Below are 25,555 nucleotides of genomic sequence, written 5' to 3' on the forward strand. Positions count from 1 at the left end.
TCAAGTTGCGGTATGTGCACTAACATTTTATTTAAAATGTTTTACCACAACACAATCATGGCACATCCATGGCATACCAGAGATCCAACATGATAACTGGTTTGAACATCTCAAGATCGTCACCTTATAATGTCTACATACAAGTGTTCATTATCGGAGAGATCGTCACCTCTTGGACATGAGCACAGGGAGTTTAAACCCATAAAAAGTCCTAACATGACAAAGAAGTTTACACATAAAACATCTTAATAAGCATAGGAGTACAAAGCAAATTACATTTCAATCATACCAAGACCTTTTCTGAAGTGCTCAACTTTCACCCTTGAAAGTGGTTTGGTAACAAAATCTGTTGTCTGATCTCCTGTACAAATGTATTCCAACTGGATCACATTCCTATCTACCATGTCTCATACATAATGATATGGAATCTCAATATGTTTGGATCTGTCATGAAACATCGGATTTACTGAAAGTTTTATACAACTTTGGTTGTCGCAATGAATAACTGTAGGCTTCATTGGTTCACCGAATAACCCCACAAGCAACTTCCTAAGCCATACTGCCTCTCGAGCAGCCATGGAGGCTGCAATGTATTCGGCCTCAGTGGAACTCTGTGCTACTGATGACTGTTTTTTGCTGATCCAGGATATCATGGCTGAACCTAACTGAAACAACACCCTGAGGTGCTTTTCCTGTTAGTTACACTTCCAGCCCAATCTGAATCTGTGAATCCGTGTAGGTCTAGTTCAACTCTCTCATATTTGAGACCAAGTTTTAGGGTACCTTGTAGATATCTCATGATATGTTTTACTACTACCAGGGTTATTTCCTTTGGTTCACACATAAACTGACTCAAGGCATTAACTACATAACAGATATCTGGTCTCGTATTTACAAGATACATCAGGGACCCAATCATTTGCCTATATAGAGTAGGATCTGAGGGTTGTGATTCTGTTGCTGCTTCCTTAAGTTTATGAAGGTTTGTTTCCTTTGGAGAGGTCATGGGTCTGCAGTTTAGCATTCCAAATCTCTTCAAAATGTCCAAGGTATATTTACTTTGGTTTAGTATAATGCCATCAGAATTCTGCCATACCTCCAAACCTAGGAAGTAATGAAGGAGTCCCAAGTCCTTCATATCAAATTCTCTAGCAAGGTCTTTCTTACACCGATCTATGAGGTGATCTTCTTTTGTGATTAACAAATCATCAACATATAAAATCAATATTAGCATATCACCTTTGTTTTGCTTATAGTAGAGGTTAGGATCTGCATCATTCTTGGAGAAGCCTAATTTTGAGAGATAAGTATCAATTCTTTCATACCAGGCCCTGGGAGCCTATTTAAGCCCATAGAGAGCTTTCTTGAGTCTACACACATGAGACTCCGTATCATGAATCTCAAACCCTTCAGGTTGCTCTAGGTATACTTATTCTGAGATCTCACCATTAAGGAATGCTGTCTTAACATCCATCTGATGAACTTTCCATCCCTTTGATGCTGCAATGGCTAAGACCGCTCTTACTGAGGTGTATCTGGCTACAGGTGCAAATGTTTCCTCATAATCAATTCCTTCCTTTTGAGAGAACCCCCTGGCTACAAATCTAGCCTTGTGTTTCTCAATGCTGCCATCTGTAGCGTGTTTGATTTTGAAGAGCCATTTGGAAGTGACAACAGATTTCCCAGCTGGCCTGGGGACAATCTCCTAAACATCATTTTTCATAATGGATTGGTATTCCTCAGACATGGCATTCTTCCATACTTGATTTTTTAAGTGCATCTGATACATTAGTAGGTTCTGCATTTGAGAGATCATTCATGAGAGCGACGTAGTTGGCGAGTTTGTTAGGCCTTTTACTTTCTCTGAAGGTTCCTGAAGGAGCAGCATACTTCTGAGCTTCTTCTACAGTTTTGGTGGCCCATAGTGGTCTTTTCTTGAGGTTTTCTCTAGGTGGGTTTTGAGTTTCACCTACATTTTCCTCAAGACTCTCCCTCTGAAGCTCAGGAGCAGAGTCTTCCTCTATTCTAGGAGTGGGGATATAGACTTCAGGTTCTATTGAGCTTTGGGCTCTTTTGAAGGCTAAGTCTTCTTCAAAGATTACATCCCTACTTAGTTCAATATTCTTCTGACCAGGTATATAGATTCTGTAGGCCTTGGAGGTTTCACTATATCCTACAAGTATTCCCCTTTTTCCAGAAGGCTCTAATTTTAATCTTTTCTCCTTAGGTACATGAATATAGACAGGACACCCAAATATTCTAAGGTGGCTGATATCTGGCTTTGTTTTAGTAAAGACTTCCTCAGGGGTTTTAGCTTCAAGATGGGAGTGAGGACATCTATTTTGTATATATACAGCAGTGCTTGTTGCTTCTGCCCAAAGATTGGTATTTAGATTTTGATCAAGAATCATGGCTTTGGCAGCTTCTATAATTGTCCTATTTTTCCTCTTAGCTACCCCATTTTGTTGAGGGTTATAGGGTATAGTAAGCTCCCTCTTGATCCTAGCATTTTTACAAAAGTCTTTAAACAAATCTGAGGTGTATTCCCCCCATTGTCAGTTCTTAAGGTTTTGATTTTATTTCTTGAGTAGTTTTCTGTTAGTGATTTAAATTCCTTAAACCTATTAAGGATCTCTTCTGATTTTTTACATTTCAGAAAGTAGATCCAAATTTTCCTAGAGTAGTCGTCAACAAATATTACATAATACAAAAATCCCTCTAAAGAAGGTATAGACATAGGTCCACATACATCAGAATGAACTAACTCTAGAACTTTGCTTGTTTTCCTAGTATTATTTTGAAAAACACCTTTAGCATTTTTACCTAGTGCACATCCCTTGCATGCCCCTGAATGATATTGCTTTAACTTAGGTAGGCCTGTGACAAGGTTTCCCATTGATGATAAAGCTCTAAAATTCAGGTGACTTAGTCTTCTATGCCAAACTTCATTAGCATCTGTAGTTTCATGGATTAGGGCTAGGTTGAGCTCTGTGCACAACTCATATAAGTAGCCTTGTCTTTGACCAATGGTTTTAGCTTTCTTGATAGATGAATTCTTTGGCCAAGCCAACACCTTGTTGTCCATGAAGGTCACTCTGTACCCATTATCCTCTAGTGCTGATATGGAGACTAGGTTTCTCTTGATGCCTGGGACATATAGTACTCCTTTAAGTTGTAATGATACGCCTGACTTTAGTTTGATGGTGCAGGTTCCAACTCCTCTGATTGGATGTGTGGAATCATCTCCGATAGTCACTTCCTCATCATTCTCATCTATCATGGAGTCTAGCACTTCTCTAAACCCTGTAATGTGTCTGGATGAGCCACTGTCGATCACCCAGGAGTTAACCTTGTTTGATGCTTGGTTTGTAAGTGCTGAGTAGAGTACATACTTCTCAGAGTCATCTTCCCTTTTAGATTTTCCTGCTTTGGCAAATGTGGCTTGTTGTTTGGCTCTTTCTGGACATTTGGCAACATAGTGCCCGAATTTGTCACATTTGTAACATTGAATCTGTGAAAGATCCTTCTTGAAGGTGTTCTTGCCATGACGACCTTTCCTCTTCCTAAATTGTTTCTGCTTGCTTTTCTTGTTGGGGTTTGTATTTAGGACTTGAAGATCTTCATCTATATTCTTTTGTTTGATCCCTTTCTTATTTAACCTTGATTCTTCTTGGAGACAATCTGCCTTTAGCCTATCAAACTTAGGAAATTCATCCCTTGCACTGATGCCTTGGACGAATGTTTCCCATATACTAGGCAACCCATCTAGAGCAATGAGTGTTAATTCTTTGCTTTGGATCTCATATCCAAGGGTTGCTAGTTCATCCCTTAGGGCTGATATCCGCATGAAGTAGGCATTGACTGACTCCCCTTTTATCATAGCTATATGATTTATTTCTCTCTTTAAAGCCAAGGTTCTACTAGCATTGGATATCTCAAATGCATCTTCAAGTGCTTTGAACATGTTGTAGGCCGTTGCATGTTTCCTTATGATGGGCATGATATCATTTCTCACCCCATCAACTAAGATTTTGATGGCCTTTTCATTTCCCTCTATCCAAGTTGTTTTGTCAAGTTCAGTCTCAGGTTCTGCAGTTTCAGTTTTTACAAATGATTCGACTTTATTTTCTTTTAGAATCATCTGAATTTTGAACTTCCATGCTGAGAAGTCATCACCTCCTCCAAGTCTATCTTCGAATCTGATAGGGCTAGCCATTAGAAGAAATGTGATGTTGAATATATGCTTGTCTTGAATTTTCCACAAAATTGAATAGCCTCAGGTTCAATTTAACTTGGCTATGATACCATGCAAATGTTATTCAATTTTCAATTTAAGATGCAAGTTATATTCAAGGTTATCTTTTCTTTCAAATATGTATTATTTCTTAATACAGTGAATCTGATTTTTGTCTGGTATGTTGCAGATGGAGAAAGAACATTTATCAATTTCGATGATCTTCCTTCATTTCACCGATTGATATATATATGCAAACATAGGCGATCAAGCAATACCTTGACCGGTCATGTCTATTAGACATGACCGATCAAGATATTACTTGATTGTGCCTCTTCAAACTGATAATCAGTGTGTATCATTTAATCTTTGAACCCGATACTTAATCGGTGGGTAAGTATTTACCGTCAAACCTGATACCAATCAGTGTGTGAGCATTTGACATTAAGACCGATACCAATCGGTGTGTTTAGCATTAACAATACGCACGATACCAATCGGTGTGTTAGACCCGATACCAATCGGTGTCCTGTGCACTATGTTTAGTAATTGATGTTAATCGGTGTTAGTTAAGAACCCGATTGTTAATGCAAGATTATATTTATGAATCGAAGGATACGATTATAGTTAGATCGTGTATCATGTTCATAATATATAATAGCTGAATCATGATCATAATCTAATGTGTATATATAAGATAATTGTAGTCTTATCATAGTCTATCGATGAGATAGATGATTGAATGAGAGACTTCATTTATCTCTCATTCAATCATTTATCTTACCGAGGCTATCATGTATTAACAGTTTCCACCTACCTCCTTGCATGACCTAGGTTACCATTATTGATTCGATTGGATGATCCAACTACTTCAAAAGGGTTTTTCCCACCTAGAAACAAATGATCATCTTAGGGGTGTGGATTCACATGTACTCTCAATGATGAAAAAAGATCAAGATGCCCATGTAGCCATTAATGTGGTGGTTAGGGTTTCAAGCCTTGATGGCTCTCATGGCATCTGTAGGCTTTGTTCTAATGGATTTCATGGCTGCAATTGGAGGGAGAAATGTTTCCTCTCACATCCAAGTACCTTTGCACATTCCAATGAGGCAATTTTTAGATAAGGGCATCAAAGATATTAACGTCAAGGGCACAAGTGACCCGAAAAACCCTTATATTGTGAGATTTTGATTATTCAAAGCATCAGTCATTCTATACCCCAAAACCCTTATCTACATTATTGAGAGCCTTGTGTTTAAGCAATCAGATCTGAGGACAAAACTGTGATAACCCCTACGGTATCACCTGATGTAAATTTATTAAATAATATTAATATACTAAAGAGGAAATAAATCATTAAATATTGATTAACTAAATAAGGTTAATATAAATAAATGATTAAAATGTTAATGTATCTAATATATAAAATAATAAAGAAAAATATTATTAAATAAATGATTAAAATGTTAATGTATTTAATATATAAAATAATAAAGAAAAAGTATTATTAAGTAAATGATTAAAATGTCAATGTATTTAATATATAAAATAAATTAAAATATTAATACAAAGTGATATAAACTAAAATTACGAACTGCGTAATACAAGGGAGCCATCACGACTACCCTCCCCCCGCACGAAGTGGTGCGACGGTAGTCGCAGCTTGGTATGCGACCACCGTCACATCCCTTCGTGCGGAAGGGACCTGTGGAGGGATGCAACCCTTCCCCTCCATGGGGTATAAGGGAAGAACCTCAGTGCAAGGAATGGGGGGCATGGGAAGAGGAACTACAACGGCGTAGGCAGAGGCAAGAATAAAGGGAGAAATAGCAGAGGCGCCACAGGTACGTGTATGTGTGTGGATGTGTGTGCCACACACACACATAAATATACTTGTAGTTTTTAATAGTTATGTTATTATTATTATAATGTGTAGTTACAGAAGTATGTCATGATTATTATAATATGTATGTTATAGAATTATGTCATCATGATTACAATGTTGTATGTTACAAAATTTTAGCATAATGTTGTATGTCACAAGATTATAATTTAAGTAATAATGATAATATGAATTATAATTCAAATGATATTGATAATATGAATTGTTATGAAATGTTGTATATCAATGAATGGCAATAATGTGATTATATGATGGAGGCTATTGGGAGGCAATCCCCATAGTCTAATTCAGGGATTATGATAATCCCTGGTAGGCAGTATATACTGAATATCTATATGCATATATGTTATGGCTTGGTTGACAAAGTTCATCCAAGAAGAGACAGATCTGGCCGGTCCTCTCTGGTAGACTTGGATGATGAGATGCATCATCCAAGGCAAGGAATTGATCATATATGACGGTTTTCCTTGGTATGGCTTGGGCGTAAGAAATTACATCCAAGACAGGAATCGAATTAACCTTCGATTTCCTGGTATGGCTTGGAACCAAGATGGGTTCCAAGAAGGCGAGCTTCACAGCCGCCTAAGGACATGTCCCGGTACTGCACTCGTATTCTTGTTATTAAATAAGAATTGAGATTAGTGTTAATTAAGTAATTTAAGTTTAATTACTAATTAGATTAGTTATATATATATATATATATATTCGTTGTATTCTAACAATCTGTTTTGCAGGGCAATGGTCTCTAACTAGTAGGGACATTACAAAAACACTTGGATTTGCTGGAGATCAGAGGTTGAAAACCCTTTTGGTTTCAAGGATTGGAGAATGAAACCCCATTGGTTTTGTATGACAATATCATCTAGAGGTTGTGAATGTGTGTCATGAGTAGCTCCTAGCTCCTAGAAGTTGGTGTAATCTTTAGTTGTTTGTTGTGGTTTAAGCATGGTGTTTCAGTTGGTTGTTGCTATTGTTGTACCTGCTGTTTACGTTCCTTTTCCCATTGGTTTTGTATGACAATATCATCTAGAGGTTGTGAATGTGTGTCATGAGTAGCTCCTAGCTCCTAGAAGTTGGTGTAATCTTTAGTTGTTTGTTGTGGTTTAAGCATGGTGTTTCAGTTGGTTGTTGCTATTGTTGTACCTGCTGTTTACGTTCCTTTTGCAACATATTATAATTTATTTCAGATCTCACTAGTAATAAGAAAAGATTTGGAGTCAATCTTTCATGTATTGGCTTCATTTGTTAAATCTGCATTATCAATGATACTGTTAAAAACATGAAGAAATCTAGGTTTATGTGAGATCTTTTTCAAAGTATTTAAATCTGAAATTTATTTGTATAAAATATTCGTTAGAGATGTTATAGAGGTATCAAATTTATGATCTTGTTAGCCTATGGATCATAGGGTTATTAGATATTGTTGCAAGTTTCTGTATAGAACCTTGAACCAGTTTCTATACACCTGAAACTCTATCTATAGGAGATTTGAAACACTTCAAGGAATTGATGGGATCATCAATAGAAATTGCTAAATGGTTCGCAAGGTACTGAAATGTATTAGAAGAATTGAAGGTAGCTTTGTCATTTGAAGAATATGTAGAACTTTCTATCCCTTTCAATATAGAATACATAAATTCCTTTTATGAGATAACAACTACTCTTGTTCGAGAAACAAAAATGGAAAAGCCAGCACTCTCTTTAAAGAATACAAAAAACCCCTTATATGAAGCAGTGGAGTGTGAACCAAAAAAGGAAGAACAAGGAAAACTGCAAGGAAATGAGAAGAAACAAAACATGGAGGAATTCACCAAGAAAATGAAAGGTATGGATCCTTTTTAAGAAAATCATATCTTACTGATTTTCAAAGTCGAATGTTAGAAAAAGGTTGATCTTGATGAACTAAGGAGGAACAAAATCATTTGTTGAAAACATAATTCAAAAGGATGTGCTAATTCAAGAAACACTTGACTATTTTCTAAAGATTTAGTTCCACATGGGTTGATTTTTCAGAACAATCATGTTGATGGGCATGCAAGTAATAAGAATGACCTAAGTAGTGTTACTAATTTTAAATTTTTGGGTCACAAGAATAGTAATGCTATTTTGAGTCTTTTAGAAATTTCTAAAGCAACAAAGGATGGCAAATGATTTGATTGCCCATGTGATTATAGCACAAGAAATAAGGATAGTTGTGGCAAATATTTATTGCAATAGTTTCATTCTATATCATTCCAAAATTCTTTTTAATTTGAGAAGCATTCTAACAATGATTAAGGGATGAAGGATACAAAACGGAAGGGAAACCTATCTCTCAATTTTTGAGGATTGCTCAAGCATTATGATGTGAGATCCAGGTATTATACACAAAGAACTCCAAATAGAAGAAATGCTGAGGCACATGAAGGTTGAAGTTTTTAATGGACTTAATGTCATTGTTCCTAATATATTTATCGTGCCATGCACTTGGATAAGCCGGCCACTCAATGTAGCCATGGAAGAGCATGTAGGCATTGATGTGTGTGGGTGTACATTGTTTGCATTTCATTGGTGAGTTTGTATTGATTTATCAAAACATGGAGCTAAAGTTTACAAGTGAAGGAAAAGTTGGGGTGCTTGGAATTGTCTTTAATGGACCTTTGGGAGTAGTCATAGGAAAGAGGATTGCTTTCAAGGGACAAGTTGCTTGGGCAGCAATTTGCTTAGTGATGGAGAGCATGCAAACTATTCCATGTTTGAGCAACTTATTTTGGTATTCAAATGTTTCCAAATCAGCATAGTATCGTTCTCCATAATATGTTCCCAAGAGCATTATCAAATAGAAGACTCGGCGATTACTCAGCTGCTAAGTCTCCCAGACTCATCGGGGGTGGCTCGACTCGGGACTCACCCAATCTAGGTGAGTCTGTTGGGGGTCCCACAGATACTAAGATGGGGGGGTGAATCAGTATCTAACCGGTAATAAGAATTTCTTAAGTTAAAACATGCAGAACATAATATAACAGTGTACCGGTATGCAAGAAGTAATGCAATAAACAGAATCAAGAATATCCACATGAAAAGTACACCATAACACAAGATGTTTAACGAGGAAACCCGGTGTGGGAAAAACCTCGGTGGGATTTGTGACCCACAATATTCACTCACTGGCCAATAAGAGAATATTACTTACAATAGGGGCCTGCACATGCAGGAAGGCCAACTGCCTAGAGCTCACTGTTCAATGAGAAGTCACACTGACTTAGAATAAGGATTATACTAATCCAATGACTTGTACTGCTTTACAATAGCATCTTCAATGCCAGATTCAGTACCGGTTCTTGCTCTGTTCTTTACATATACCCTTGACCTATATTTCGCACATTAGGTCTGCCTAATATTTTTCGTTTTGCTTCTACATCACTTCTCCAAATGTCTAGAATGATCTCCTTTATATATAAGAGTCATTTTACAATTTGCCAAGTCGGCTTACAATAATAAACAAAATATTACATAACAAAAATCCTGTCGGCCTCTGTGCCGGTATACTTGTTTTCTTCTGTGCCGGTGCCGGTGTCCTGAGTGATCTGTTGATGCCGGTGCACTGTCTTGTCGGTGCCATAGGATTGCAAGGTTGCCTGTGTAATGCTTTGCCGGTATAATGTCTTGTCGGTGCCATAGGATTGCAAGGTTGCCATCAATGACAAAACCTTCAATCACATACAATGTCTCATTGGAGTGTGCATATGCCAACAGAGTCTTGGTGAATCTTGTAACACTGCTGTGAATATATTCCCTCAATATAAGAGACTGATTCATTACTTTGGTCTATCCATTGGTGTTTGAGTTGAAAGTCACTAATCTCTTCAATGTGTTGTCCATTCAGCTATACAAAGCTTTCCAAGAATATCTCCGAAATTGGAAATCTCAATCAGAAACCAAACGGCACCCACACATGGATTAAAATCTTTGTGTAGTTTCTGGCCTTGATATAGTCGTCCTGGAAGAAATTAACATGCATCTTGTTGAAAAGGTTCACAATAACAAACACAGTGTTATGACCTTGCTTTCTCTTTGTTAATCTTCACAGCAAGTCAATGTTTGGGGGGGTACTGGTAGAGTTGTTTAGGGTCCTGGATTTTGAGTACTTGGTTTACACACATCATCAGATGAATCTGGCATTATCTTTTTACATCTTAGAGCAGAATACATCTCTGCAAGTTTGCAATGGTTTTGCCAAACCCAAAGTGTCTAAGAGATTTTGATGCGTGGCTTCTGTCATGAGCTGAATGTCATTGCCTTCGTGTGGTACTTTTAATGTTTTGATTTTAAACAACCATTCTTCTAGAAAATAATCTGTTAACTGTCTACAGTTTGAAATACCTTTTTTCTGCAATGCAGACCACACCCTCTTAAACTCTGGATCTTATGCATTTTGTTTGTATTTCTTATTGCTGAAAGGTATAATTGCATGATGGTGCTTGCTGCAGCCATTTTAGTCATTGGTGGTATGGGTAATATCAACAATCTTATTTATCAATCCCTTGTTCTGTTCTTTAATTTAGGGGAAGATCCCCAATGATTAGACGATGCCTCAAAGAGTAACATTCAGAAAAAATGTTATGTACAAATTTTGGAAAAATGAATGAGATTGTTAAGGAATTTCCTGCATAATTGTCTTTATTTAACATTAATTAGTAAATTGCTATTTTTCTGATCGCCGCTCTAGTATCAGCTCTCTGTAATCAATGGCACCCTTACCTTAATCAACAGACTAAATTCTTCTAAGAAACACATAATTTGATGCTAGACGACTGTGCAACTTACTTTGGATTTGTAAGTTGTGCAATGGTAGGTGATCCCTATGGTAACAGTTTCCTTTCCTGAAATAATACAGACTTGTCAATAGTTGGATGGTTTGCTTCTGATCCCAAGAATAACTCAAGAGTGATAATATTTGTCTTCGTTTCTGCATCAATAAAAATTCAATTCTAGGTTCTGATACATCTATTTCTGGTTCAAAATGCACAAGTCATATTTCTGGTTTTATGAATAACTGACAGAAAACTGGATTCATGTTCAGATTATTGCTTATGTTTGAACTTTGTTTATTTTGGGGCTGAATCTTTGTAGCATATTAATCTGCTAATAGATTATAAACTTAAATTTCTTTTGTCCAAAATAAAATAGAATTGGAATTTATCTAGATTGTTCTTCTTTGTTGTTAATATCTCAGGGAAAATAAAGTTTGCTTAACACAGATATTTTCCTCTTGTGGCATTGACAACCTACAAACCCTAAGTATTGTATTTTAACTATTTATGAATTCTTTTATGCAGCGAATGAAGATTTTGTCAGATCTGTTGATATCGGTTGCTAAAGCAGAAAGATTGGAAGCAAGGACAAAGGTTCGCCAGGATTCTTTGAGGCTTGGTAATGTTGGGGTTATTAGGTATGACACTTTCAATTTAAATATAAAATTTACAAGGATGTAGCCATTCTAACTACCGTTATATTATGGAAGTCATTGATACAAGGTTTTGAGCACCAGGGATATGTAAATTAAGATGGCTTGTATTTTAAGATAATTATTCTCAAATCATCAAACTTTTGTTCAACATATGCTTATGAGCATATGTTTTTTGGCTAATTGCTTAAAGATATTAATCAAGTATTCTTTTGAACTATCCAATGTAGTAGTCTTGCGAATATTGAAATGTAGAGTATTTTTGAATATGGTTTTCTATACAAAATTCAATTTTGTCAAAAATCTTTACACGTTCATAAATTGTACATTGCATGGGTAATCACTTTGCTCTTTATCTTGTCAGTCTAGGTAGGCCTAGAGTAACTTATTCAATGTTTAGAAGAAGTTCCCTTTAGTTGTAGATTTATTTGTTGAAGTGCCAAAAACTATTACAGATGTGATTGGATTGGAATTTATTATGTTTTTGTAGTTCAAATTTTAGTGAATCAAGCATCCTATGACCTATATTCTTTGATTAATGTGACTCTAGGTATGAGAAAGCTTTAGTGATCCACTGAGATACAAATTATTGTGAATGAAGCAGGTGACATATCCCCCAAGATGGCAAATTCCAGACACAATGATGATAGATCCCTGTGGTAATAAGACATACTGAAGATGGTGTTATAGCCTGTTGATGATAATGAATGTCCATGTTAAGATAAGATGGTACAAACTACAAAGGATAACACTATATATACTCATTAGTGGAAAAATTGAACTCTATTGTAATCCTACCAAGTATGTTTCCTTGATTCTAGTCTTGGATTCATTACTCTCTTGAGTGGTCTATGTTGTTCATAGGAATGGCATCCAGGACAACTTATAGACTAACCAACCTACAAGTCATAGTTGAACATGCAATGTAAATGTGACAATTGTAGAAACTTGTCTGCTTGTCAAGAACAAGACAAAAATATATATTTTTGCAATGCTATAAGAGGTAAATGATACTGTCTCCTCCGGCCCAATCCAAAGGCGACTCTGTGGTGTGAGAATGCAGTTACAGAATTGGTGCCTAAACAATGTCCAACATGATGAGAATCAAGCAGATTACAATTATAGAATTCTTGTATTACACACAACCATTCAAATTCCATCTGGTCTAGCTCCCCTAATTGATTCTTGATTTGAAAGGTGACGTGTCAATTGCCTTTTAGCTGTTGAAGATGTCTCTCAAGTAGTAATCTGAGGTATTGTTGACGTGTATTTTGTACACAATCATACACAGAATAAAATACCCAAGGGTACCTTATCCTCTCTTGAATAAAGCCTCTGATTGCTGGAAGATGTCGCAAAAAAGGATCAATCAGGGTGACTCCAATGTTTTTTTATGTAGGGTCTCTACGTGTGGATAAGCACCAGTGGTCGTTGTGAATGCTGTTTCATCAAGGGGCCGTACGTCCTCCGAACTGCAGGAACAAGATTTCCCTAAACTAACAAGTTCTGAAAAAAGATCAAAAGGTAGAGTTTGCAAGGGGTAAATTCTAATCTAATCCTAAGAATGACCCAATGTAGGCTAGACTTGGTAAGATTCTACCAATTATTGCCATGAAATAACAACCCAACTGAAATTGATGCGATCTTCTAAGGTAACAAATGATTTTTTCAATTCATCAAGGATCATAGACACTACCACAAAGGCACATATCCAAAGCTCAATGACGATTTAAGGTTTAAGTAATTCAAGTCTCTCCAGTTGACCACACAAGGCGTTCCTACAATCAGTAAGAAGCTAGTGGTTTGGAACGTGAATCTCACCAAAATCAAGCCCAACACTCAGTCCTTCACACTTAAATACTACTTCGACTGAGAATGATTCAAGAAAACAAACAACCATGAAGATAGCCACAAGAAATGCAATAAAACACCATAACTTCAATATTTTATTGATCTCAAAGCCAAAATAGACAACAATTGCTTGAAATTCCTTCTTCAATGCTCAATCTTGCTACAAAATAACTTTCTTCTCAAAAGCTCTAATCTTCTAACTGCTATTCTCTATCTCTCTCCTATTTTCTAATTATCAAAATGAAAATGAATGAGGGTATATATAGCATCCTCAATTACAATGAATGGCCCAGATCAAAAGAAGATCAACGGCTGAGATTTTGACACCTAAACCCTAATTAGGGTTTTATTACAAAAGTTCTCTTTTAATTGAACAATGTTAAATGCATAGCCAAATATTTAATTTGGCACAAAAATCTAGGAAACATAGACCAATGACAATTAAGGTGCCATGTCATCTATAACAACCTCTCTTCTAGAACCTTATTCCCTTTCCAATGCTCCTTTTTAGCATATGCAATGAATCTGGACATGATTCCTTAAATCTCAGCAATAGGAATCTCGGGAAGATTCCTCATTCGTTCCTCTAAGTGAATAATCTGATCAAAGGCCTTGAGAAGAGTTGCGTCCCATTCAGGTTCGAGTTCCTTGATTTTCTCAATCAGGAGCATAGTAGCAAACATTTGATCTCTTTGCTCATCTGTAATAACATTCTCATCTTTGCAAAAGATGACCTTGACCCTTTCTTCCAACTCTTGAAGATCCACATCTGTCTCAACCTCGATCCTTCTGCCAAGAATAGTACATAACACCCCAAACACCTTGTCCTCGATTGGATGGATGACCTCCTCCACTTGATTGCATATGGCACTGGTGTCCTCGAAAAGAACTTCCTTCATCTGGAGTAAAGTAGACCACTGGAGTAAATTATGAACTCCTCCATCCATTATTTTTTCTTGTGCTAAGATCTTCCTTGGTGTTTGCCTGATTACTTGAAGAACAGGAATGATAACATCTTTAGTATGAGCAAAGGTAGCTACTGTTATCATTAGGTTGTGGATGATCTCAAGGACCTGGATAGCCCGATGGATGGTCTGCATCATTCTTGTTGCAAACTCAACGACAACTGTATGGGATTTGTCAATCCAAGAGCTCATAAGCTGGACCAAGCTCTTAACTCTCTCTGCCTCACCAACTGATTCAAGGGGAAGTGCTTGCACAGGAGATACTGCGGGATCCTGACGTCTCAAAGGCTGACTGAGGTGACTAAAGTAGCCTCTACAAGCACCTCTCTCTCTCTCAAGTTTTCTATTCTTTTCCATTTCTTCCTTAAGTTTATCTTTAAGTGCCTCAAATGAATCAGTGGCCTCATCTAGTGTTTGCTCGGCTGTGAGTGGACCAAGCTCAAATGTTTCTACATCATACTCTTCTACAAGGATTTCACCTTCATATTTGTCCACTGCCGGTGTAGCTATCTGCAACTTCCTGGATCTTGTCTCATCTCTGATCATCTTGGACATCTTGGTAGCCTTCCTTCTCTCTGTCACTTCCTGAGAATTTCCAACAAGGCTCTCTAAGTCAATTATATTATCTTCATCCTCAATCACAATTACCCTGGTTAGTCTCTCCTTCAACCAATCTGGAATGGCGGACCTTGTCTCTCTAACTTGTATTTCTTTAGGTGATGGCTCTTCTTTCCGGAGAGGAGACGTCACTTCATCATCATTCTTGTCTTCATGTAGCTCATTGACCTGGGGAGATTGACTTGATGAACGTTGAGATGCCTGTCCTTCTTCATGTTTATCATTCTGAACCATTGATTCCATAGATTCCTCCACTTCAAGTGTCCTCTTCTCTTGTCGAGAAGATGTGCCGGATGAGCGATCTCGATTGGCCTCTTGCTTCTTCTTGGAAGATTCTCTTTTTTCAGGTCTTTCCTTCCTCTTCGCACCTCTATGATGAGGATTGCCTTCACTTACGCTTCTGGGGTGAGGATTGCCTTCGCTTGTGCTTCTAGGATGAGGATGGCCTTCACTTGCGCTTGCTCCTCCTTCTGCCGACCTTTCCTCCAAAGTAAAAGTCATTGATATATTCTGCTCTCTCAACTTTTGATGTTGCACATCAACCCATCTGCGAGTATAGGACAGAACTGGGGCCATCAAAGCTTTTAAGTCCACAACCTCAGGTTCATTCCAATCCATCTTTACTGCCTTGTCCTCTCTATCATAGGATGACTGGAGGTGCCTGCCACTGTCCTGAGCTTGATCGGCCACCCTGTAAACTTTGCATTTCCTGATAAAATCTAAAGGCAATCTGGAATGCATCTTTCTTTTCACTTCTAAATCATCTGAGAGATTCATCCAAAAGTCCTCTACTTGACATTCATGCTTGTATTTTCTACCAACTGTCTCTTCTATATACCCATAAGGATCAAAATTCTCCCTCAATGAAAAGAATGAAAATGAATATAAGGCCAACTCTCTTTCCGCATCATCTAAAGCTGGAGCATTAGGACATACCTCAACTGAATTCCCTAGTATGATAGGTACAGGAATCCCATTTCCATGCCTGTGTCTGAATGCCTTCGCATAAGCTGCCAACTGCCTAGTCACCTCAAGTAGTACTATCCTGTTTGTCGGATATCTTGGCAACATATATGGAGGTGAAGGACACCCATGAACTCTAATATATGTAAACTTTTGGAATTGGATAAACCAAGCACCATACCTCTTTACAAGTTCTTGTGCCTCTTGAGATATCCGATTGTGAATCCCGCCTTGCAGTGTCCTGGTGATGTTCATCGTGAAAGTATCATTGACTAACTTGTAGTTGCTTCCTGGTGGATGATGCAAATGAACATAAGAATCACAAACTCTGACTTCTCCAGGTCCTCTTCCAATCACTCCTCTGTGAGGTAGTCCTGCATATTCAAAACTCCTGATCAAGGCATACATGATGTACGAGCTCATGTGGAAGGATTTAGTAGCCTTCAGTTTTCTCAACTGCACGTCCAAGCAATGGCTAATGATTCTAGCCCAATGAATTGTTCCTTTTCCTTGAACTATCACCTGGATGAAGAAGAACATCCACTTCTCAAAATAGAAGGCTTGAGGAGCCCCTGTAACTCGATTGAGTAAGGTTATCAAATCTCTGTACTCCTCCTGGAAGTCGATCCTATGTGGTGTGTTGGGAATCTTGCTCAGGCGAGGACGACTTTTGAGTAACCAATTCTTGTTGATGATGCTCAAGCAAGTATCTGGATCATCTTCGTACATGGATCTAGCTCCTTCCAAGCTTTTGTAAATCATATCTTTATGTTCTGGTAGATGAAGAGCTTCACTGATAGCCTCCTCTGAAAGATAAGTCAAAGTGTTTCCTTCCTTGGACACGATCGATCTTGACTGTGGGTCGTAATGGCGGGCACACTCGATCATCAGCTCATGGCACTGGATTGCTGGAGGGAAGCCGGCCGCCTTGATAATGCCACTTTCAATTATTCTCCTTGCGACAGGTGATGGCTTTCCAATATAAGGGACCTCTCGAAACTTCTTCACACTGAAGTTTCCCAAGCTGGTATCTCCAATGTTGCTCCACTTTGACACGATCTTGGTCTCCAATTCTTCATTCCTTTGATCTTCCTTCATGAGGGCTGGACGACTGGTGGATGCTCCCGCCTTTGGGGTCGCCATCTTGTCACCTACACAACATTTCATAATGAGCAATATATTTTGCAATTTAAATATTTAGGAAACTTCATGATAAATCTTTGAATTATCATTTCCTAAATATGACTATGCAATTGGAAATTCAAAATTTCAAAATTTGAACAAGGGAGATCTTGCCATACCTCTCTTTGAGAACTAGCTCTAAAAAACGATGCAAAAATCAAGAAATTCGCTAGGCAAAATGAAGATCGAAGTCCTCTAGCAGATGCGCCTCCTTTATCAACTTCAACACCCTTTGGGTCTTCAACGCCTTGAGGAAAACTTGCTCCACCTCTAACAAAGTTCGCACTCCTTCTTGGATCAAAATTCGCACTTCTTCTTGGATCAAAATTCGCACTTCTATTGCTTCTCCAAATCGCATTTAAACAAATGATTGAATGATGGATTAAAATGCTTCAACATACCTCTCTTATATAGGCGCTTACTATTGCAATTGCCCATAGGCCGACTTGGAAAATAGGCAAAAATAAATAAAAATTAAATAAAAGAGGAGGCCGACTTTTATAAAAATATTAAAATAATATCCCAAGCGCTCTCTTTTTATTTAATTTTAATAATAATTAATTTAAATGCCTTTGCAATTAAAATTTCGATTTTTTAAAAGGCTTAAATCAATTATTAAATGCCCATGCGTTCTTATTAAATGCCAATTTTAATTAAAAAATATTTCAAAGTTTTAGCGGATTTAGCATTTAGGGCAATTTAAAAAATATTGGCGCCTAAGCATGGGAGGTATTTGGGACATCAACAACATCGCTCTGGTCCCTGGGTGAGGGACAAGAGCGCCCATGCATTTTAGCCTTGTATTTCTCGCTTTTCACGTTCAAAGTCTTATCTTGGACGTCCAAAATGGCCTTTTCGCTTGGAATCTTGAGTTTGATTTATTCCATCTTTGGAAGGATTGTATCTTAAAACATTTTCGCCCTAGTCCCTTGGTGAGGGACAGGAGCGATCCCACCTTTTGTCCTTGGTCCTTGTCTTTTCCAATCACCAATTCATGTTGCAGGGCAATCAATGATCTTCCTTGTTTGTTCTATGCATGCCTAACTCGTTTATCCAATACCAAATGAGCTCTTCCAAGGATATTCGCCCTGGTCCTTCAGTGAAGGACAGGAGCGATCTTTTGCTTTTGGGCTTAAAATTGTCGATTCTTGAGGTTAATTCCTTGTTCACTATCTTCCTAAAGACATTTCTCACTTTGCATAATCTCGCCTTGACGTGGTTTTGGAAAGGAATGATTGATTCTATAGAAATCGCCTTGGTCCTCCAGTGAAGGACAGGAGCGATCTTTAGTCCATGGCACAAATCCTTAATCATATCAATATCTAATTATCTTCAAGGCGTAAAACATTGTTCCTTAATCCATCTTGAGTCTTGCAAACGAAAGTAGCACTCCAAAATGTTAGGCAATCAGGCAAATTTGAAGATTTCGCTCTGGTCCCTTGGTGAGGGACAGGAGCGCCTTAGCCAATTCCATCAAGTTTTGTGGTTTTTCGCAACTTCGTTCTTCTTTGAAGCATTCCAAATATCATCACCATCATGTGCCTTGGCTTGGATTCGACCAAATTTGGAAGGGAAGACTTGATAATGCATTTTTCGCCCTGGTCCCTGGGTGAGGGACAGGAGCACCTTGGCCATTATAGGCTCCACTTGTGTTTTGCAATCTTTCAAAATTATCTTCAATGGAGCGATTATGCCTTCATTCATGTCAAACTTGAAACGCGCTTTACCTTGGCCAGAAACTTGTCTTGAGGGAAAATCGCTCTGGTCCCTTGGAGAGGGACAGGAGCTTCCTTTAAAAAATCGCTCTGGTCCCTTGGAGAGGGACAGGAGCGCTTTTAGTTACTTAGGCTGATTTTCTCCTTTGTGGTCCATTCGAGTTATATTCAACGAGCAAAACATACCTTCCTTGTCCTCCTCAAATCGCGAAATCACTTAAATCTTGTGAGGACAATGCAATTTAGGAACTCAAGCTCCGGTCCTTCAGTGAGGGACAGGAGCGCCCTTTGTAAATCCAAGCTTATCTGTCCTTTGTTAGGCTTTCGAACTATCTTCAACGGGCTAAAAATGCCTTCTTTCATTCGTTTCAATCACAAAACTTGCTTCATCCTTGTAAGAAAATTGCACCTTTTAGAAAATCGCTTTGGACCTTCAGCAAGGGACAGGAGCGCCCTTTTGCAACTTGGTATATTTCCTTGCTTGTCGACTACTCAAATTATATTCAATGGACAAAACATGCCCTCCTTGATCTCTTCCAATCAAAAATTGTCTTGGTCTTGCAAGGATAGTGCAAATTTGAAAATCAAGCTCCGGTCCTTCAGTGAGGGACAGGAGCGCCTTTTGTCTTCAAGGTCAAATCTTTACAATTTTCATCTCAAATCTCCTTTGCTGGGAAAGATATCATCATTTTGCAAGCTATGAACAAGAGCCCAAATCCAAAAAATGCCCAAGAAGGTGTGTTTGAGGAAAATCGCTCTGGTCCCTGGGAGAGGGACAGGAGCGAACTTGTCTTGCTAGGCCCAAAGTTCAATCTTTCGTTGCCAACGACCAAGTCTGGATACTCCTTTATGCTCATTTCATCCTTCATTGCGTCCTTGATGCTTCAGTTCAATCAACCAAGGCCCAAAATGATCTAAGAAAACCATTTCGCCTTGGTCCTTCAGTGAAGGACAGGAGCGATTTGGTTTTAAACTTTAAAAAACTGGTCATTTTGAGTCTTCAAAGTCTTCAAAATCTTCAATTTACGTCCAATTGCATCCCTTGGTGACCCTGCACAAAACAGTTAAAACAAATCAATAACCAAGATGCACAAAATATCACTTTCGCCCTGGTCCCTGAGAGAGGAACAGGAGCGATTTCGCCCTTATAAGCCAAAATATCAAAATTTAGGTCTTCAGATCACTCCATCATGCAGGGTTAGGTCGTCTTCAAGGCCAGGAATTGGTTACCTTGCTTCCAAAAATTTGGTTAAAGTTTGCCCAGACAAAATGTATAATTTAATCATTAAAATGCTAAGACCTAACTTGAATTTGCCCTCAAAATCCTGACTGGACCCATCCCGAGACATTCCTAACTTCCTGACAGACTCAAGCTATTTCAAAATTGCAATCTTCGGGAGGATGCTTAATAATCTTTCAAAATTTGACTGGACTTCGGCTTGAAAATATCAAAAGGAAACTCCTAAGGCTTAACCCTAGTCCAGACGACTCACTCACTTGCTCAAAACCCTAAAAGCAGAGAGAAGAACAGGCAAAACAAAAGCAAAAAGAGGGGGCCCCCATTTTAATGGGGCGATGTGTGAAATGGTCACAACAGGTATGCATCAATTTTATGTCCTGAATTTGTTTGTAATGCCAGGGGGACCTTAGATGCTGATGTAGACTTTATTGTGGATGACAAAGTTATGGTGTTATTTCCAATTGATAAATAGAGTCATTGGAACTGTAAGGGGATTAGGATACATTGTGAAAAGCATGTGGAGATAACGGTAGGTTGCATATTTATTTCAGATATGTTGGACATAGTTGGATTATCGGGGTATTAACTTATGTGATGTCCCTTGATAACTTTTTAGTGGACCTGGTCCATAAGTGTATGTGCAAATTTGTGGGGTGTGCTGATTGAACCTGGTCTTTTTTGTGTAAATAAGTGGGTTACCTTGATAATCAACTTACAATAAGCATAAATATTTTATAAATAGAGGGGGTTTCTGTGTTCTCTATCATTCATTAGTGATAATTGTTACATTCCTTGTACTTTTGTATCTTGTGTTTATCTATTTGTTCTATTGTTGCATATTATTGTGGAAACTTGTTGAATGCTTGGAGGATAGAAGCAGACGTTGGGAAAACATCACAAGAAATTGTGATATCTCATTTCTTGGAGCATATGCCAATAATTTCCAAAAAAAAATCATGATATTCTAAAAATATTGGTCAGCACAAAATTACTGAAAACATCATTTGACATCTCTCCATATTTTCCCAATTTATTGTGAGTTTTACAGATAGTTCATATTTCTTGCAGTAGTTTTTCTGATTTTTCTTCTAGCCCTAATCCTAACCCTAATCTGATGTTTTCCTACTTTTATCCCAATAAATTGAAAATATCTTCATCTCTAGTTTGCTGGAAATTCTCGAGAATGAGTTTTGCTTCTATGCTATTGAGTGCTAATGAAGTAGAGTACATGAGGATCTCATCTTAATAATCTTGGAAAGGTTTATGCAGATTATCTTAGCACAATATTCTCTATTCTAACAGGGTACAGGCTTAGGGGCTGACCCCAAAGGCTTAGTGAAGCAAACATGCAAATCATGGAGCCAAAAGTTTAACATGGCCTTTTAGTAGCTTTTAAATGAGAATTGAAAACATAGAAATTTTAGTGAAAATTTCAGATCTTTCTCAGCTAGTCATTGGTCTTTTTTTTTTTTGATTGGTAATAGTGATTTTTTATTAAAAACACGGGATTTTGAACAGGCCCGAACCAGGTGGGGCTACAATTAGGGAGCCTCCTCCCCTAAGCCATCTCCCCCTTCAAGAGAGGGGTCAAAAAAGATACACCCCTCCTTGCCCCGCTTGCTCTTCTTCCGCTTTACCTCTATCCATCCGCTTTGGCATTCTCCAAAGATTTCAAATTAAGAACACCCCCATCATCTAATCCCTTACTAACTCGACAAATAAGCTCGGTCTGAATCCCCCCAACCAGCTCTAGCCCCCCATAGAGCGTGAACCACCCTCCATCATCTGTGTACCCCCATTAATAGCCTGAATGGAGCTACAACCCCCTAGAACACCACCATTTGATCTGCAAGGCAAACATTGCTCGACAGTTGTTAATATTGGAGCCTTTACAATGGAAACTTTGATCAAGCCCCCTTCATCTTGAGAGGTTTTCAGATTCACCTCCGCCTTATCCACCATGTAAAATTGGGGAGTAACCTCTTTCCACCAAGAAGCAATCTTCCTCCCCCTACGCCTATCATAGGATTCCGCACTATGGCCAATCTTGTAGCAACGCCTACACCTGAAAGGGACTCCTTCATAATCCACCGACTGAAACCAACTACCTTTAGAAGTAGAAATTGAAATATCTGAAGGGAGATCCTTGGACGTATCCATCTCAACCAAAACACGGGCAAAGGTAGTATGTAACAAATTGAGAGAGCCTTCATCAGTCATTAAAAATTTACCTAAAGAGTTCCCAATAGCTTCAAAACACGAGCCAATCCAGAATTGCAATGGAAGATTTGGAAGCCTAATCCACAAAGGGGTGTGATCAAAGGATTCTGACTCAGGATTGAAAGACGAATGCCACGGTTTAAGCATCAACGGATGACTGTCATCCCAACACCATTGACGACCACCAATGATTTTGTTTCTATCTTCCACATTTTGAAAAACCACAACAAAAAACCCTCGAGCATGAGGATAATTTGCACACAGTCATCCACAATGGGTTTCCAGTGCTTTGAAATCCATTTATGGAGATCACCAAGACTTGGCCACAGTACTCTAAAACGCCCAATAAGCCCTAAGCCAGCAAAAAACACTTCATTATACTCGACCTCCCTCTCTACCTCCTCTGTCAACTTGACTACAGTCGGCGAGGTCGCTGGTGATATGGCCGTAACAGAGGGGGCCCTAAAATCTTTTTCATGAGGCAACAAAACACCATTTGGCTGCAAATGAAAATCTCCCCGATTCAAACCGACATACTTCTGCCCACCAAACCTATGTCTAGTCTCTGCAAAGGGATGCAAACGGGAGCGAAACCCCATACCACGATGGTCGGAGACACGGCCATCGAAAGCATCAAAACCCTGTCTAATTACAGAGGATCCAAATCTGCTCTTCTAGTATTTCCTCGACGCTTCCACATGCCCAAACCTGTCCACACCCCCTTTTACCACCGATGCCCAGCTGGTTGCATTGCGGCTAGGATGAAATCCACAAAGTCTCGTGGAAGCCCTAGGCTACGGGGAAAACCGGAGCGCCATTAGCTAGTCATTGGTCTTGTTATAAAGAAGTTGTGATTTAAACAATGGTTTCTAACTCATCATTGCTTTCAAGTAATTGAGTATTAGGGTTTTATGAATAATCACTTATTTTTGGAGTATGGGAAAAATCTTGCCAAGCACTTGTATATTTTGAAAATGTTTAACAAATCACAAAGTGTAGTTTTGCACCTTTTCCAGTAGTGCCATTTGTACATTTAAAATTGCTGCTGAAATTCAACCCTATTTTCTTCCAAAATTCAAATTTGAATATTTGAAAGGGAATATTATATATAATTTGCCAACCTAGGTTGGTGGCTAAGTTTGAGAAGAGTGTTTGAGCCAACTCGTTTGAATTAAGTTGCTGGATGTGGTAGTGGGTACAATGCCAACAGTCGGATAGCAAGTCTATTTGTAGGTGTGGAGAAGAGGGGTGCTGGAAGGGGTTAGTACCGCTAACATGAGCAAGGAAAGTGGTAGGAGCAACACTATGGAGGGCAGAACATCGGAGAAATTACCTAAAAGGGGAGATAAACGCCTGACTAGTATTAGCTTGTGGGGCAGGCACTCTCTCATATTTGTGCTATGATGTCTAGGCATGAAACTCCCGTGATCTCTTGTTTGTTGTTGTGACACCTTGAATGTACAGATTGTGCAAACAACACTTGTTACTGTTTTGTTCATTGAAATTTGAGAAGTACAAATTAAGATGTGGCACCATCAGTTTGGTCAAAAGTGTTTATGATAGTAGTCACTAATCACTTCGAGCTGCAATTCATAAGTATTTTGATTCTTACTCTATGAACACTTTTAAGGGAGTAAAACGTTTTACAAATGACGTTTTAGGTACTGCACCCTGTGATCATTCATCATATTTAGGAGTTAGCTCTTAATTTGTGGTGCTCCTTCACATGATCAAGATCATGATTACAATTAAGATGTTTATATATTTTGTATATTGATGGAGGCAAGAAAAGGGGTTGGATGGAGCATATTGAGAGGTGAGAATACAAATGAATTGGCAAGCATATCCAATATATTGGAGAGTCTTTAAAGTCAATCCAATATATTGAAGGCGTTCATGTTCTAGATGAGATTTTGTTCTACTTTTAGAGCATCTTCATATTGTTGTATTGTTATGTTTTCATTCCCTTTTTAATGGATCTCTTATACCTGCTCTAATGGGGGTATGTAATTTCTAGCTTGATATGTATAGCCATGGTTGACATTAAGAAACTTATTTTAGAGTAAAGTGCCTTGGATATGTTTTGGGTTATGTCATGTCCCAATTTTTGGTTCTCTTGTATTGCATTTGATGTTGGCTTTTCGGGTTGGTGTCAGCAGGATCAAAGGGGTATTTTGATGTTGCTAGTGTGGTCAAACAGATTAATGGAGATGAATGACACTTTTTGGAGTGATTTGGGGCAACTTGTTTGAGACTTACTATTTTTAGTAAGTGTCAGTTTGCACACTAATTGGTTAGTTGGTAGCTTTGGCTGACTTACTTTTTTTAGCAGTTTCTATTTTTAGCAATTTTTATTTATAGTAACCACTATTTTTTGGCAGCTAGTCATCGCTTCAGTCTCCTCCCAGCTTCAGCGTGCACCATCTTTAGTTTTAGGGTTTGGGCAGTTCTTGCTATTTTTAGCAAAAGACTACTTTTATTAAGTGCTATTTTTAGCACTTGGTCATGGTCTCAATTCCTCTCTCATTTCAGTACAACGGGTTTTAGTTGGATTTGGTGAGTTATATTGCTTTCAAAAGAGATTTATTTTATTTTATTCACAAAGTCTTCATAAAGTGCTTTTTAAAAATATCCTCCCTTGGCCTAGTAACATGAAGTTGTTTTTAAAAGAGGGGCCATTTGACATCCAAAATGGATGCCTAAGTAAGAGCAGAAATATTTATTTTATTGAGCTTATATTATGGTTCCAAAGGGGATGTCAAGGAGGAATAATTTAACATATGGTAAATTTTAAATTTTTTATTTGAGAACTCAAAAGGTTCGAACTTCTATGAGAATTTTAATTTGCTTTCAAGTTTTGGTTTTGGAGGGAAAAGGTTTCAAATTGAAGGATGGTTGCCCTAATTTTCTTTTCACGCTATATTCATGTTTTGAACTTTCATTTGATATGCTTGATTTGACAACTTAATGAAATGCTGCTGGAATGAGCTCAAGGAGTTCTTTTGCAGGTTGAGGACGGAAACTCTCTTCTTGTTTGCTGGTTTCAGTGGTGAGAGATCCACCCTAGTTGGTTGGTGAACTTGTTTTGAGACTTAGGTGATTTTGGATTTGAGAAAGATGAAGATATTCTTAGCTTTCTGATATTGGTTTCTTGGTTTTGGTTTGGTGTGTCTTTTTGGAGTGCTGTTCAAGTTTGGTAGTGATTAGATGCTTTTTTG

At 38.1% G+C, this 25,555-nt stretch overlaps 1 protein-coding gene across 4 annotated transcripts in view; it reads left to right on the plus strand.

Moving 5' to 3' along the window:
* The window catches only part of LOC131052781 (serine/threonine-protein kinase TOUSLED), a 167,900-nt gene that overhangs the window by 13,695 nt on the left and 128,650 nt on the right, over positions 1 to 25,555 (plus strand). For all 4 annotated transcript variants that reach the window (XM_057987403.2, XM_057987402.2, XM_057987401.2 and 1 more), the window contains exon 9: positions 11,456 to 11,568. In XM_057987403.2, the coding sequence (XP_057843386.2) occupies positions 11,456 to 11,568 (113 nt within the window). The remainder of the gene's footprint in view (positions 1 to 11,455; positions 11,569 to 25,555) is intronic.

Source organism: Cryptomeria japonica, chromosome 6 (assembly GCF_030272615.1).
Source record: "Cryptomeria japonica chromosome 6, Sugi_1.0, whole genome shotgun sequence".
Classification (NCBI taxonomy): Eukaryota; Viridiplantae; Streptophyta; class Pinopsida; order Cupressales; family Cupressaceae; genus Cryptomeria; species Cryptomeria japonica.